We start from the raw sequence: 16,892 nt of genomic DNA on the forward strand, positions 1-16,892 counted from the left end.
CGTTGTTTAATTGGCAGCTGTCGTTCACTGAAAATTTCATTGGCCAATTTTATTACGTGATTTTTTCGCACATTTCTTCTTTACTTAAAAAAAATCAATACAGATTATAGTCATCAGCATAAATTTCTCTGGTCCCAGGAGTCAGGTTTACAGTTTTTAAACATCTTGGTGTTCAAAAAGAAAGTATTATTTAAACTATATTTTTGATGATAGATTGGTAAGTGGTCAGCACCTTGAAAAAAATGAAAAATAAGTTTCAGTTGCCACCCTCCTTGTTATTTAAGAATGATTTATAATATCAGTGTTTAAGTATGTTATAAAAGGACTTTGTTTTGAGTACATTGCATTAAGTGAAACTGAAATCTCTTGACTTGACTTTACAATTAAATAAAATTGAGTATTTATGCCTGTATCAGTGCCATGATTCTAACTTTGACACAGTTCAGGGACACATCCTTGAAAATGTATACATTGTGTAATTCAAAGTTTCACCATTAAACGGTTATGGTATGTTATGAATTATAAAGTTTATAGATTTGAGTAAGGGGATATTTAGAGATCACCTTGGGCAGGTCCGTAGTATTTGAATTATTCACCGATATTATCATACTGTGATGCAGCAAGTTTTTATTTAAGAAATAATATATCTCATTTAGTGATTTGTCGTTGAATAAAATCACTGTTTGGAGTTCAGATGCAAAGGAATTATATCTCAAGGGTGCAGCCCAATTGATGTAATAATAAGAATCTGAATGACAATGATTTTATTTAAGAGCAAATTATTAAATGAGATATATTATTTCGATTCTAACACGTTATTAACCCTTAGCCTGCTGGCGGCAAGTGATTCTGCCTTTGCGACCAGTCTGATCATGGTCTGCACTGTTCGCTATTCAGTCAGTAATTTTTCAGTGAACACCCCTTTGAATAATAAGTGGTATGGCCCAAATTGAATGATGGACCGGTCCATTTCAGATATTTAGCAGGTTAAGGGTTATTACTTACCTCTTTGAAGAGATTCACCAAATATTTGCCAGTTTCGTGTGGTTTTCTTTTCTGGCACACTTTGATGCTTGATGCTATGAAGTCATTAACTTTGGCGTAAAAATGGTGTGTGTGTGTTACATAATAACACACAATTTCAGTCTACTTTGTTTAATAAAGAAGTAAAGCGGGCCCTGTTAGAATTTATGTCAGCACTGAAAAAGAAACAGTATGGTTCATATCTAATAGAAAAATTAACGCTAGATTGTTCATAAGGAGAAATGTTAATAGTCAGCCCTATTCTACTCAAGTGCCGATAATGTACTGAAAATGCAAACAAAAATATCAGTTATATCAACTCTCTTAGAGATATATTTTTGATATCCCTGTGCATTCCATAATATATATGCAAATATGATTTCTATGTTAGATAAATCTGTATTTATTAGAATATCATAATTGAGATAAACGTAATTTACAAGTCACAATATAAATGATAATACAGTAAAACACCGCTCGCTCAAGGTCGCAAGGGGATGAGCAAAATGCTCGAGTTATCCATGGTTTCGAGCGACCCAAACATTGACCAACATACGAAGAAAACTAAAGTTTGTTTACGGTCATCGGGACCGTTTGCTGAGTAAACGGTGATGCGTAATAATAACATACTTGTGACATTTTCGAAAACAAACGTATTACAAACATTATCTATTGATAGACGTTTCAATATGTAATTTGTAAATAGCACATGCGAAGAAACAACCAAGATTTTTTTTTTAATTTTTATTCATCAACAAGTGCATATCATAATTATCGTCTCAATTTTATGAAACGGCTATATTATTTCCTTCATTTGCATGCAAACAACCGCTGATTAAATGACTAAGATCTCGATCCCGCAGAAATGATGCTTTAAGATATCAGTAATTGATCGATATTTGATCAATAAAACTTTTCTTTAAGCTTTTATCAATAATTAATCTCATCATAATATCAAATATACCGACAAACAAACATTTAAGATAGTCTGGGAATAGACTCCGCAATTCTCACAGTGTGTGAAAATATTTAATTAACCGATACATTCTGACCGCTGAAGGTGTGAAAAATTTTGACACCTCTGCTCGAGTTAGCCAGACACAACAAAGAGTAAATTAATACACAGGGACCAGGTGTCATGCTCGAGCGATCGAGTTATCGATGCTCGACCCAGCCATGGTAATATCACATAGAAAATAGAAGGAAATCGGCCGGAACCACATGAATTGCTCGAGCGAGCCCGGGTGCTCAAGTCATCGATGCTCGAGCGAGATGTGTTTCACTGTATGCAAAAAATAAACACTTCGTTGAAATAGAATTTTAATGTGATTATTGTGTGATATACAGGTGAAACTGGCAGTGCATCTGTTGAAAAGCCAGATGCCACCATGATACAGAGGGACCAAGATATACGAAATCTTACAAACAGCCTTCTGGCACTGAAAGATCGAGAAATCACCAAACTTGAAGCCGTCATCCAGGAACACGCTGACACAATAACTCAACTCAATGGTACTTTCTAAACTACAGATGAAATTATTAGAAAAAAACTGTATTATATGGTCATTTGTTTACAAAATTAATATTTTTAACTCTCCACTGGCCTTAGAAAGTGTACATGAATCTTGTTACAAAATCTAAGTCAAGTTTGAAACTGGCTCGTCTTTGGTCAGAAATAATTTACTTGGTCCAGTCATGTTGTTTGGAGTCAGAAACTAGGTCTGTAGATCCAGTTACTGAAACTCTCCATATTTTCGTCATGAAATCTTGTCACAATGATTGTCTTGATAATTACTCTAAACCAGGTGGTTTTGTGTTAATATGATTGTTAGATGATAGAAACATAGGTATGTGCATTCTGTTCATCAAGCTTTTTGTCATGCAGTAATTTGTAAGTTTTGTGCCACGTTGGTCGTATTCTTTTTTTCTCGTGTAGGCAATTCCCATTTGTATCATCATACAGCTTTTCTTACTGCCAACATTCTCCTTGCTTTGTAAAGGCTTGTCTGTAACACTGCTGACAGCTACACTGCTACAACATGTATTTGTATCAACTTTTTGTCATGCAGTTGTCAGGAGTTACAAGCTTACTGTTAACCTTTAGCCTGCTCGCTGGCAAGTGATTATGCCTTTGCGACCAGTGCAGACCAAGATCAGCCTGCTTCAGTCAGTAAATTTACAGTGAACACCCCTTTGAATAATAAAAGTTACTGCCCAAATTGAATGATGGACCAGTTCATTTTAGAAATTTAGCAGGCTAAAGGTTAATGCAACAGTCATGGTTATGGTAAATGCTACAAAACTTATCTTCAAGAAAAAAGTTTTGAAATTTGTTGTAAGATTACATTGAAAAAAATGCTGATTCAAAATCAAGGTAATATTTGTGGTAAAACTTAACAGTTTGCACTTTGCTGTAAGAGTTATTTACTATGGGCTATAAGCATTGTAATATGTTTAATGCAATAAAATGATATTGTATTGTATTTACAAAATTTGTATATTTCACTGACAGCTGATACATATATGAGCCGTGCCATGGGAAAACCAACATAGTGGGTGTGCGACCAGCATGGATCCAGACCAGCCTGCGCATCCGCGCAGTCTGGTCAGGATCCATGCTGTTCGCTAACAGTTTCTCCAATTCCAATAGGCTTTAAAAGCGAACAGCATGGAGCCTGACCAGACTGCGCGGATGCGCAGGCTGGTCTGGATCCATGCTGGTCGCACACCCACTATGTTGGTTTTCCCATGGCACGGCTCAATTATATTATGTATTATATCAGTGGTGTAAAAGAGGGTGTTCTTACACCATGCTGTAGGCTATATTTAAACATTCAAAATGAACAGTTTTACATCCATTTACATTTTGACTGAGAAAACTGGAAATCTCAACTTGCAGAAGTAAACGAAGAATCTAGAGTAGGCTTGATGTTTAATATTTTCATTTGAATAAAACATCAAACTGACAAAGAAAATGATAGAAAAGTTGAAAAGCATGATAGAAAAATGAAAGTAGATCCCTGTACTACCATCATTCACATGTTTTTTATGAACTTTTTTCAGACAAGGTCCGAGGACTTGAAACCAACATAATGACTCTGCGAACAGCTTCACTACAGACAATGAACCAGAAGAAATCATTGGAAGACAAGCTTCGTGAAAACACTCAAGAATTACAAACAGCTAAAGCCCAGCTAGGTATGAAACAGTTAACAGTGGTAATGCAGTTGGTGTTTAATATGGTCATTTAGAAATATTTACCAGGCATCCCACATGCTGAATAGCATTTACAATCCCCTAGCAGTGGTCTCCCCTTAAAGTAAGGGGACGTAATCAATGCAGGGACTTCATAGTGTTATTTGTTCAAGACAGTGTTTTAAATACAGGTAAGAGCACTTAAGTTAGTAAGTTTATCTTGTGGTTCATTTACAGATTACTTACATATCATATACGGTAGACATTGTATTATACAACCACCCAAGGGACTAGCAAAAAGAAATGTCTCTTAATACAATTTGCTAAAATACCACATCATGTGCTCAGTTGCAAAAAGATATTTTATACATTTTGGATGTTTCATTTCATTGAAACCTATTAAGTGTCTCTAAAATGCCACAGTTACAATGGAGTCCAGGTACGTGGTCGTTTTTAGCTCGACTTTTCGAAGAATAGGGGAGCTATCCTACTTGTGTCGACGTTAGCGTGAGCGTCACACAAATGTTAAAGTTTGCGTACCACCCCAAATATTTTCAAAGTCCACTGAGTTATTGCTTTGATATTTTGCATACTTGTTTACCATCATGACCTCAGTCTGTAAAAAGGAGGAGGCAACTCTATCAAGCATTTTGACTGAATTATGGCCCCTTTTCGACTTAATAAATGTTAAAGTTTGTGTACCACCCCAAATATTTTCAAAGTCCATTGAGATATTGCTTTGATATTTTGCATACTTGTTTACCATCATGAGCCTAGTCTGTAAAAAGGAGGAGGCAACTCTATCAAGCATTTTGACTGAATTATGGCCCCTTTTCGACTTAGAATATGCTTATTGTAATGTTATAGTTTTACTCATAGCTTATATTATACTATCAAGCACTGAGAATAGTCGAGCGCGCTGTCCACTGACAGGTCTTGTTGATGTCCATTTGCTAAATGTAATAACATTAAGACTACATCTAGTCAGTTTCTTTGAAAATTTACTTTTCTCCTGATTTTACCCAAGACAATAATATATCTCAGAACAGGGATGTATACACTCATAACGATTGGTTCTACAATTGGAATATGTCAATACCTACAAATATGTGACGACTATTTTCATATCTGTGGAGTGAATGATATGTAAAGTTCTGATTAGTTAAAATAATTAGGGTTTTTCTCTGTCCTACTTTTGGTTTTCATTTGAAAAATTATCAGGTCACCATAAAATGTTTGTTTGGTTGACAGTTTGCTGTATACATGTGCAAACATATTAAAAAATCAGTGTGAATTGCGGGATTTCGTTTAAACAATATTTTATTCAACAACAAATATCATGTTATTACAATACATTTTTAGCTCACCTGAGCCAAAGGCTCATGGTGAGCTTTTGTGACCGCTCAATGTGCGTTGTGTGTCCGTCAACAATTCCTAAAAAAATCTTCTTGAAAACCACTGGGCAGAATTATACCAAACTTCACAGGAATGATCCTTGGGTGGCCCCCTTTCAAAATTGTTCAATGAATTGAATTCCAAGCAGAACTCTGGTTGCCATGTCAACCAAAAGGAAAAACGTAAAAAATCTTGTTCAAAACCACAGGGCCTATGGCTTTGATATTTGGTATGTAGCATCATATAGTGGTTCTCTACCAAGACATTTGAAATTATTCCCCAAGGGTCAAATATGGCCCCGGGGGTCACATGGTTTATATAGACTTATATAGGAAAAAACTTTAAAAATCTTCTTGTCTGAAACCACAAGACCTAGGCCTTCGATATTTGGTATGTAGCATTGCCTTATGATCCTCTACTAAGATTGTTCAAATTATGCCCCTAGGGTGAAAAGAGGCCCTACCCTGGGGGGTACCATGTTTTGCATAGACATATAGGAAAACATTTAAAAATCTTTTTGTCTGAAACTGCAAGGCCTAGGCTTTTGATTTTTGGTTTGTAGCATTGCCTAGTGGTCCTTTACCAAGATTATTCAAATTATGCCCCTGAGGTGAAAAGAGGCCCCACCCAGGGGGTCCCAAGTTTTACATAGACTTATATAGGAAAAAACTTTAAAATTCTTCTTGTCTGAAACCACAAGACCTAGGCCTTTGATATTTGGTATGTAGCATTCACTTGTGGTCCTCTACCAAGATTGTTCAAATTATTACCCTGGGGTGAAAAGAGGCCCCGCCCTGGGGGTCCCAAGTTTTATATAGACTTATATAAGAAAAAACTTTAAAATTCTTCTTGCCTGAAACTGCAAGGCCTAGGCTTTTGATATTTGGTAGGTTGCATTGCGTAGTGGTCCTCTACCAAAATTGTTCAAATTATGCCCCTGGGGTGAAAAGAGGCCCAGCCCTGGGGTCACTTGTGTATGAGTTATATAGCAAAAAATACTTCAAAAATTATCTGATCATATTGCCTAGACTGTTTAATTATAATTACCTGATGGCCCCAAGTAATTAGGGGTTACTTAACTGTGACCTTGACCTACTTTCTTGTTTTTTAAGATACAGCCTTGAAATTTCGATGACATATACAGTTTTGCACACCGATCTTAACACTGACTTAAAGTGACCATGAATGTGACCTACTGACCTACTTTCTTAATATTTTAAATCATGACCTACTGACCTACTTTCTTGTTTTTGAAGTTACAGCAAAGAAATTTGGACCACATATATAATGTTTGATATAGATTTCAATATACACAAAAATTGTTGTTATTATTAAGTTAAATGTGTTTAACTGGTCATCTACAAACAGTAATTAGTATATGATAAAATTTAATGTCTTTGGTATGTAGCATCATGTAGTGGGCCCAACTAAACTCAGGTGAGCGATACAGAACTTTGGACCACATAGAACTTTTGATACAGATTTCAATACTCGTCTTAAATATTATTAACCCTGACCTTCTGACCTACTTTCTTGTTTTTGAAGCTACAGCAAAGAGATTTGGACCACCTGTAAATTTTTTTAACAGATTTCAGTACTTATCTTGAAGAATCTTTACCATGACCTTCTAACCTAGTTTTTTTGGTTTTTGAAGCTTTAGCAAAGAAATTTGTTCAAGCAAGCAATTTAACTCAGGTGAGCGATATAGGGCCATCATGGCCCTCTTGTTACAAAAGCTAGTGATCGAGTAGTAAGCCAATAAGCTTTTTTAGAAACTCTTTCCCGTGGGATTTGAAGCGGTTGTTTAATAAAATAGTTACTTAATACAGGTGGTTTCATGTCCAATGCCGACTGTATTTTTATAGAGATCTACATTTTAACATGAATATTGAAGCAGAATGGAAAATGGTTTAGAGGGACTGGACCTCCTTTAGGCTTATGTAAACAATTTTGAAATATATATTCCTTTCATCGCTTAGTAATTGTGGAAAAAGTAAAAATGAACTTGTGATCCAATAAATTCTGGAAAGTATTTTAACAGTAGCTCAAAAGAAGTCGGGAAGTAAAAATTTGATGTAAGAGAGATAGAATTTATGAATTTAGTCAGCAATCATCACCTTAACCTTTACCCTGCTAAATTTCTAAAATGGACTGGTCCATCATTCAGTTTTGGCAGTACCACTTCTTATTCAGAAGGGTGCTCATTTAAAATTTACTGCGGTGCAGGCTGATCTTCCTTTGCACTTGTTGCAAAGGCAAAACCACTTATCACCAGCAAGCTAAAGGTTAAATGATACTGATTTATAATTTTTGATACTTTAAATCATAAAGTTATAGGCGTTATTGTTTGTTTAAAAAAAGGATTTTGTGATGTGTAGAGACATGTTCCTTTAAACTTGAAGAACAGAGGTATTGCTATAAATAGAATTTACTATGTGTATTCCAGTGGAGCTTGAAACCACAGAAAAGGAATGTTTGCAACTAAGTTGTCAGGTCCAGCAACTGCAGATGTTTGAGAGTATGTATGAAGATACTGCCTACCAACTGAAGCATCTCAATGAGAATGTACTGCCAAGTAAAGATTCTACCATTGCTCAACTACAAGAAAAGACCTTAGATCTTATCAGTAAGTTTTTACTGTCATAAAGGCCTAGATGAGTAGCTTGTGTTAATCACTTGATAATTATTATAATTGAAAATTGTTAATATTATAAGATTCTTTCACTGGTTGTAGGTGCAGATGGGAATTTCTGGCCTCGAGGGTAACTGTTTAGGTAGTAACGAGGCTCTGCTGAGTTACCATATAAACAGTTACCCAAGATATTCCCGTCTGCAGCTACAGCCAGTGATTGAATCTTTTTCTGGCATACCATATTCAAGAAATAATAATAAAAATAAAATCAATCAAACGGCTTTCTTTTTAGAACTATTTCTTATAACATGGTATTTAAACAAAGCACGGGAAACCAACATCTATAAACAGGAAAGATGTCATGACATTTCAAAGACAATTAACAGTGTTTAGTTCCGGTTTTGTTTATCAGTTGCAGCATAATGTTATGAATTTTTGATAATATAATGTGTTTTGAACTGAAAAATATACTATCAGCAACAAAGAGGAAATGTCAAGGTATTGGATTTTTATTCCGTTTTATGAAATAAAAATATAAACTACTACTTAAATCTTCTACATATATGTAGTTCATAATACGTCATTTACAGCACGAGAGTCATCTTACACCCCGGAGTGTAAGATGGATTTTTCCAGCACTGGTAAAAATACCAGAAATCCCCGTCTGGTATGCAAGAAAATTTCTTCTTTACTCTCCCTCTGTGTGGACTCATTGACTGAGGTGATAAGGCAGCTGATTCTTATCATTTGCCCCTCACCAGTGACTGCTGGGGGTTCCAAAACCACACAGAATATAGAACTCTTCCATGTAAGGAAACTGTCCAGTTGGGTTATTGAAGGTTGGTTGTCTGGCACAGTTGCCCACCCATGCTTGAAATAATGTGCCAAAGGGCACCTTTTGTCTTCCTCAACCACAAAAGCTGGAAAATCTCCATATGAAATGAACTTTGTCAGTTTGACGTAAAGCCTATTTATAAGCTATTTTGTTAATTTTTGTTTGATCATTACTTAGATGAAACAGCTAGCTTGCGTCAAAACAACATTCCACTGGATCAACATGTCCACATTCTTCAGACCAACTTACAACAGACAATACAGAAACTTCAGCATTACTATGGTAAGTTATGTTTGTTACCAAAATACACTCGAAATTCTATTTGCCACATTTAATCTTTACGGTTTACCTTGCTAAATTTTTAAAATGGACTGGTCCATCATTCAGTTTGGGCAGTACCACTTATTATTCAAAGAGATATTAACTGAAAATTTACCTGAATAGCAAACAATCCAGACCATGATCATTCTGCACTGGTCACAAAAGCAGCATCGCTTGCCGCCAGCAGGCTAAAGGTCAAAGGAGGAATCAAGGGAATTTTCTGTTGTGCTTCAGAAGAGGTATATTGTGATATTTGATAACTGCCAAATTTAAATTCCTTTAAATTGTATCATATCAAAAACTGCTTTAACATCTTCTCCTCTGAAACTACTGGTTAGAATTGCACCAAACTCCTCGGGTGGAAGCAGTTTCTACAAATGCCTTTCAAAGGTTGCTAAAGCTAAAAATAGAAAAAATACTAAAAAATAAATTCTTCTTTTGAACCACTTAATTGATCACCCCAAAACTTCAGTAAGGATTTTGTTATAGATTTTATTATCTTATCACAACAGCAGTCTTGAGTGCTATGAGGAAAAGTAAAAAGTCGTCCCATATTTAGATTCATTGTTGTATTTTCTGGCCCTTTGGGATCATGGAGCCCAAAAATAGAATTCCACTTGGGCTGGTACTAGGGCAAATGAGGAGTGTTGCACATTTCATCACCTCTCATGAACAAACTCAATCAAGCCGAGACTGCTATTATTTTGCTTGGTTGCTTTCAATGCTTCCAAATGATCTTCTTTATGTCTACTTACATGTCTGTATTTCATCCTGTCAACAATTTTTCTTTTCTGATGGAATGTTATTCAGAACATTATTTTAAAATTCTAAATATTTTTGCAGTATTGCATTCATGCTGCTGTTCACGCAGCTTTTATGTGTGGTTTCATCTATGGGACATACCAGATTTTATGCTAAGCCCAATCGTTCCATTTCTTGATACAATGTGTCATAGCATATATGAGGTCAAGTTCAGATGAGTGACTTGAGGCCATCTTGGCCCTCCTGTTATATTTGAAATGAAATCATGGCCCTCTTGTTTGTATTTGACATGAAGTTATGGCCTTATTGTTCATATTTGACATGAAATTATGGCTATCTTTTTATATTTGACATGAAATTATGGCTATCTTATTATATTTGACATGAAATTATGGCTATCTTTTTATATTAGACATGAAATTATGACTACTATTTGACATGAAATTACCGACACTTTGTTATATTTGACATAAAATCATGACCCTCTCTGTTAGTATTTGACATGAATTCATGGCATTATTGTTAATATTTGACATGAAATTATGGCCCTCTTTATATATTTGACATAAAATCATGGCCTTCTTGTTATATTTGACATGAAATCATGGCTGTCTTGTTATATTTGACATAAAACTGTGGCGCTTCTGTTTTTGCATTTGACAGGAAATCATGGCCCTCTTGTTTGTATTTGACACAAAATCATTGCCCGCTTGTTTATTTGACATGAAATCATGGCCCTATAGTTCTTATTTGATATGAAATTGTGACCCTCTTGATTATGTTTGACAAAAAATTGTATAAACTTGTGTGCATTCATTTCCATTGTCATTCAGATGAAGAATATGGAACAAAAATAACGAGAACAGAAAAAGTGAATGATACTCTAAGAAAATTACTGGAGGAAAAAGAAAATGAACTACAAAATAGAGAAGATGTTGGAGGTAAAACACTTCATTCAACAACAGATTAAAAATGTTATATACAAAAGTTTTACCATTTTCATGTATGAGAGAAAACAAATTTTGAAACTGTTTTACTGTTTTCATGTGTAAGAGAATCAATGAGTGCTGTACAAAGTTTGAAACAATTTACTGTTTTAGTGTATGTGAGAAACAATGAGTGTGGTACGAATGAAATAATTTTACTGTTTTCTTTTGAGAAACAGTGAGTAATGTAAAAGTTTTAAAACAGTTTTACTGTTTTAATATATGAGAGAAACAATGAGTGCTGTACAAATTTTGAAACAGTATATTATGTATGATAGAAACAAATTTTGATGTAGTTTTAGACTGTTTTAGGTGGAGCAGTTTCAATAATTATTTCTGGTCTACATTGGTGAATGCTAAATATCAGGGCTGCAGAGGGTGTAAATTAGGTTTTATCTTTCTGACAAATGAGAAAAAACAATTTTGCAAATTTATCAGGTTGCCATCATGGGCATACCCAGTTCTTTTATAGATACTTGCTTGAAATTTACTTGAGAGATATTTGTAAATAACCTGATTATTGTTACCTGAGAGACACATTATTATTTAGCCATTTGGCTTTGTGCCAGTAGAATAATTCTATAAAGCAGATTGTCAGCTTAATGTATTACAACACCATGTGTAGTTCCTGGACGGAACTTTTTTAGCATGTTTACCAAAATGCGTGCTTGGGGTGAAATTTTTTATAATAAACATTGTGCCTGTTATGTTTTTGTCTTGCTTTATTTTTTTAACAAAAAAAAACAACAAAACAACAGATTCTTTTAATAGGTCATCTAATTTATGTCAAACCATTTTTTAGATGAAAATTGTAGGAGGTCAGAATTTTTGACATGTGTACACTTGTAAAATAAAAAAAAATATATAAAGCACAGGCATGAGCAAGACAAGATGATGAGGAATGGCCATTTTAGAAGTGATTCAAATTTTATGAATCATTTCTCTTAATATTATTTCACAGATGAACTTAAATCGGCAACAAGAACCTACAAGAAACTGATAAAGGAGAACTGCGATCTCAAAGACACAGTAAAAGAACAGGGTAAACAGATACAGCGTTTGACACAGGACTATGCTCATTCAAAAGGTAATAGGGAAAATTTATAACAATTCTTACTGATTTTAAGATTTCAGTTTTTTTTCACTTTCACTTGGTGTCAGTGTAAATGATGGCATTGGCATATGCCGCCAAGTTATCAGTTGACATCAAACTTTATGGCACATCTTCAAATGTTTATAGACACATATGGCTGTAATTAAAGCTTCTTGCATTTTAAATTTATACTAATTCAGTTTTCAATCTTATTTTGGTTCCTAGAAGTCATGTGTTGTGCTTTGTATTGTAAATGAATTACAGCTGTGCAGAATTTCTTAAAGGCTCATAATGCCTTTGTTCAAAATGTGGCTGCCACATTTTTAGCACGACTATTCAAAGAATAAGTAGAGCTATCCTACTCACCACGTCATCGGCGTCTGTTTCGGTGTCAGCGTCAGCATCGCACCTTGGCTAAGTTTTTTGTACCAGTCCACTTTTTGACAAAGTCTTTTGAGATAAAGCTTTGAAACTTTCAACACTTGTGAACCATCACCATGTCCAGTTTTAGGCAAGAGTACATAACTCCATCAAGGATTTTGGCTGAATTATGGCCCCTTTTAACTTAGAAATCTTGGTTTTTCGTACCAGTTCACATTTTGTGTAAAGTGTTTGACATATGGCTTTGAAACTTTTATCACTTGTTTATTATAACAGTCTCTATATGTATGCAAGAGAACATAACGATGTCACCTATTTTGCGGAATTATGGCCCTTTTTGGACTTGGAAATTGGTACAATTTGGCACAATTTTTGTACAAGTCCATGTTTTGTCAAAACTATTTGACATGTGGCTTTGAAAGTTTGAACAATTGTCTATCATCATGATTTATATTTGTAGGCAAGAGTACATAACTCTGTCAACTATTCTGGCTGAATTATGGCCCGTTTTTGATTTGGAAATTGGTTCAGTTTTCGTACAAGTCCTTGTTTTGTATTGCTTTGAAACTTTGAACACTTGTTTATCATCTTGATTTCTATCTGTAGGCAAGAGTACATAACTCTGTCAACTATTTTGGCTGAATTATGGCCCTTTTCGGACTTGGAAATTGGTTCAGTTTTCATACAAGTCAACGTTTTGTCAAAGCTATTTGACATGAAGCTTTGAAACTTTTAACACTTGTTTATCATCATGATTCCCATCTGTAGGCAAGAGTACATAACTCTGTCAACTATTTTGGCAGAATTATGGCCCTTTTTGGACTTGGAAATCAGTTAAGTTTTTCGTACCAGTCTCTATTTTGCCTAACCTGTTTGTCATATGGCTTTGAAACTTTGACCACTTGTTTACCTTCATAGTCTACTTCCCTAGGACAAGGTCCAATTCCTAAACTAATGTTCTGTAAATATTTCATGTATTACTGAAATAATATATGTTAAACTAACCTCCCTATATGGATCATATTATATAAGTTCATGTGCCATATTGAAAGAAGTGCTTTTCTACCCATGTAATTATGCATAATATATCTGAATGGACATCTGCTTTATTGGTTTTTACTTTGAAATTAAAAGCCTTATAGAACTTTAAGTAACAATGACTTGGAAAGCAGTTGTTTCTAGAGACCATTTGAAGCAATTTCGTACATTTGTATACTTCTTCAGTGGATACTGATTGATTTTGACAATAAGTTTTATTTTTATTGTAGAGAGAACAAATGAACTGGAACACAAGATCAGTGTCTATAAGAATTTGTAAGTGAATTTTTATATTCATCATTGCCCTATTGTGTGATATTTACATCATACCTATTTCTGACTACCCATAGTATGCATTGATTTTCAGATTAAAGATTAATATTTTCAAACTCAGATAAAAAAAGGAAAGTTGACAACAGTTTCATGACAGTTGCAATTGTTGTTTAGTAATGTATGTTTTACACCTTCAAGTTCACAGCAATGCTATTGGTCAAGAGACATTAATTTCTGAGTCAATATATGAGCTGCACCATGAGAAAACCAACATAGTGGCTTTGCTACCAGCATGGATCCAGACCAGCCTGCACATCCATGCAGTCTGGTCAGGATCCATGCTGTTCGCTTTCAAAGCCTGTTGCAATTAGAGAAACTGTTAGCGAACAGCATGGATCCTGACCAGATTGTGCGGATGCGCAGGCTGGTCTGAATCCATGCTGGTCGCAAAGCCACTGCAAAGCCATTATGTTGGTTTTCTCATGGCGCAGCTCATATATACTAGACATGTCTGATATTGATTTATTTGGCAGCGTATACTGTATTTCTGGTTACCAACAAACCATGTAATTAGTAATACTAAATATGGAACTTTTCAATAAGCCATCATCATTTTTATGCTCCTCAAATTGGGGGAGGGGGGGATATAGTCCCCAACCTATCAATCCATCCATCGGTCTGTCTGTTTTAAATTATATTCTAACCAAATTCAGTATAGTTTTTCCTCACATATTGTCTTCTTAAAGACGTTAGTCTGACATTGCTGAGTTTTTTTAACAATTTATTAAGTCAGGACTTTGAATCTCCGACAGTGATTCTACCTAGGTGCCTGCCCTTGCCTGATGCAATACTGAGAGTAGCATCCAAGGTCTTCCTCCAACTATCTAAAGCTTGAAAAGTTGCCACATAATCTAAATTATGCCGGTGTGACTAAATATAACTATAACAAAAGAAATCCTTAATTTCTATTAATATCTTAGCTGAAATGAAGGGTAATGTGTTATGCTGCGATCTGTATCAGTTTAGATTGGTGTTAACATGAATGGTTGAAAAATGTGAAAATCAACATAGTGGTTTTGCGACTAGCATGTATCCAGACCAGCTCCACGCAGTCTGGTCAGGATCCATGCTGTTCGCTGACAGTTTCTGTAATTGCAATAGGTTTTGAAAGCAAACAGCATAGATCCTGACCGTGTGGGCTGATCTGGATCTGGTTGCAAAACCACCATGTTGGTTTTCTCATGGTGTGGCTCATTTGTCCATTTCCTGAGCTTTGTATGTTGCCTTTCACAGTATTACAACAAAGCAATACAAAGGAATTAGACTATAGATTTTTATTTTTGATTGTTACCTTTCAGAAGAGGCGAGGAGTGATTCAGTCTTACTGTTGACAATAGATGCCAAGCCTGAGGGTGCAGATGAATAAGATGTGTCAAGAAAATGTAAACTGCAAAATGTTGTCTCTTTACTGTAAAGCAATGAGCAAATGAGTTCCATAATACAGTTGATATCTGTCTGTACAACAGTATGGCTATGTACACTGATATCACTTTGTACACTGTTATCACTCTGTACACTGATATCACATTGTACACTGTTATCACACTGTACACTGATATCACTTAAATTAATGTCACTTTGTATACTGATATTATGCTGTACATAGATACCGCTGTCCATAGATATCGCTCTGTATAAAGATAACACTATGTACACTGGTACACTGTATATATTGATATCTCCTAGTGTATATTGATATCTCCTAGTGTATATTGATATCTCCTAGAATACTGATACTACTCAAGCCACTGAAAAAATTTGATAGTAAAATAATTATACAGTTATTGCCTTGTAATCTGTTTCATTTTTGTAAATAATTTATAAAGCATTTGTCGTTAAATTGATGCAATAGTACTGGTAAGCATGTGGTTATTTTTCCATGTAGTTTATTTGTATATTTTTGTACTTGCAACATTACTTAATATCCAGGCTATTGAAAATAAAACTGTTCATCTTTAAAATGTTTGTTTATTATAGTGTACCACTTTTGATGCATGAGCCATTTCAGTTTTTACACACTTTCGGCCTTCTACTAATTTAACCCCAGAATCCAAAACTTCAGTGCAAGGCATCAGGCAGGAAGGCATAAGTATGTAAGGCCCTATATGGGAAGGCAATCGTATAACCATGCTGTAGGTATAGCAGGGGTGGTTTACCATCCGGACACGTCGGAAAGGGATTCAAAGGATTTTGAGGTCGGGCCAAACTGGGATCATGACCCCACCTAAGTATGTCTCAAGTACTGTTGTTGTTTTTCAGGAAGCGGACTAGCATGGTTCATATCAGCTTGGAGCTTTCATTACAATCGAGCTAAGATAAAACAAGAGGGCCATGATGGCCCTATATCGCTCACCGGAGTTGATCTGACCTACTGACCTAGTTTTTAATCCCACATGAGCCAGTTTCGAATTTAACCTAGAGATCATGAAGACAAACATTCTGACCAAGTTTCATAAAGATCGAGTCACAACTCGAGCCTTTAGAGTGTTCACAAACTTTTCCTTTGATCTGACCATGTGACTTAGTTTTTGACCTCAAATGACCCAGATTAAAACTTGACCTAAAGTTCATCAAGACAAACATTCTGACCAAATTTCATAAAGACTGAGTCAAAACTGTAGCATCTAGATTTGACCGGGTGACCTACATTTTGACCTCACATGACCCAGATTCGAACCTTTACTTAGAGATCATCAAGACAATCATTCTGACCCAGTTTCGTAAAGACTGGGTCACATATGTAGCCTCTAAAATGTACACAAGCTTTTCCTTTAATTTGGCCGGGTGACCTAGTTCTTGACCCCGCATGACCCAGATTCGAACTTGACCTCATCAAGACAAACATGCTGATCAAATTTCATATAGATTGAGTCAACTGTGGCCTCTAGAATGTTCACA

General features: G+C 35.3%; 1 protein-coding gene across 2 annotated transcripts in view; it reads left to right on the plus strand.

The window, feature by feature from the left end:
- Positions 1-15,955, plus strand: part of LOC123561688 (E3 ubiquitin-protein ligase TRAIP-like) — a 32,255-nt gene extending 16,300 nt beyond the window's left edge. For both annotated transcript variants that reach the window (XM_045354223.2, XM_053553007.1), the window contains exons 5-12: positions 2,371-2,535; positions 4,087-4,221; positions 8,060-8,239; positions 9,258-9,362; positions 10,997-11,104; positions 12,111-12,236; positions 13,892-13,937; positions 15,293-15,955. In XM_045354223.2, coding sequence (XP_045210158.2) covers positions 2,371-2,535; positions 4,087-4,221; positions 8,060-8,239; positions 9,258-9,362; positions 10,997-11,104; positions 12,111-12,236; positions 13,892-13,937; positions 15,293-15,308 — 881 coding nt within the window. In that variant the 3' untranslated portion in view covers positions 15,309-15,955. The remainder of the gene's footprint in view (positions 1-2,370; positions 2,536-4,086; positions 4,222-8,059; positions 8,240-9,257; positions 9,363-10,996; positions 11,105-12,110; positions 12,237-13,891; positions 13,938-15,292) is intronic.
- The last annotated feature ends 937 nt before the right edge of the window (positions 15,956-16,892 follow it).

Source organism: Mercenaria mercenaria, chromosome 10 (genome assembly GCF_021730395.1).
Source record: "Mercenaria mercenaria strain notata chromosome 10, MADL_Memer_1, whole genome shotgun sequence".
Lineage (NCBI taxonomy): Eukaryota > Metazoa > Mollusca > Bivalvia > Venerida > Veneridae > Mercenaria > Mercenaria mercenaria.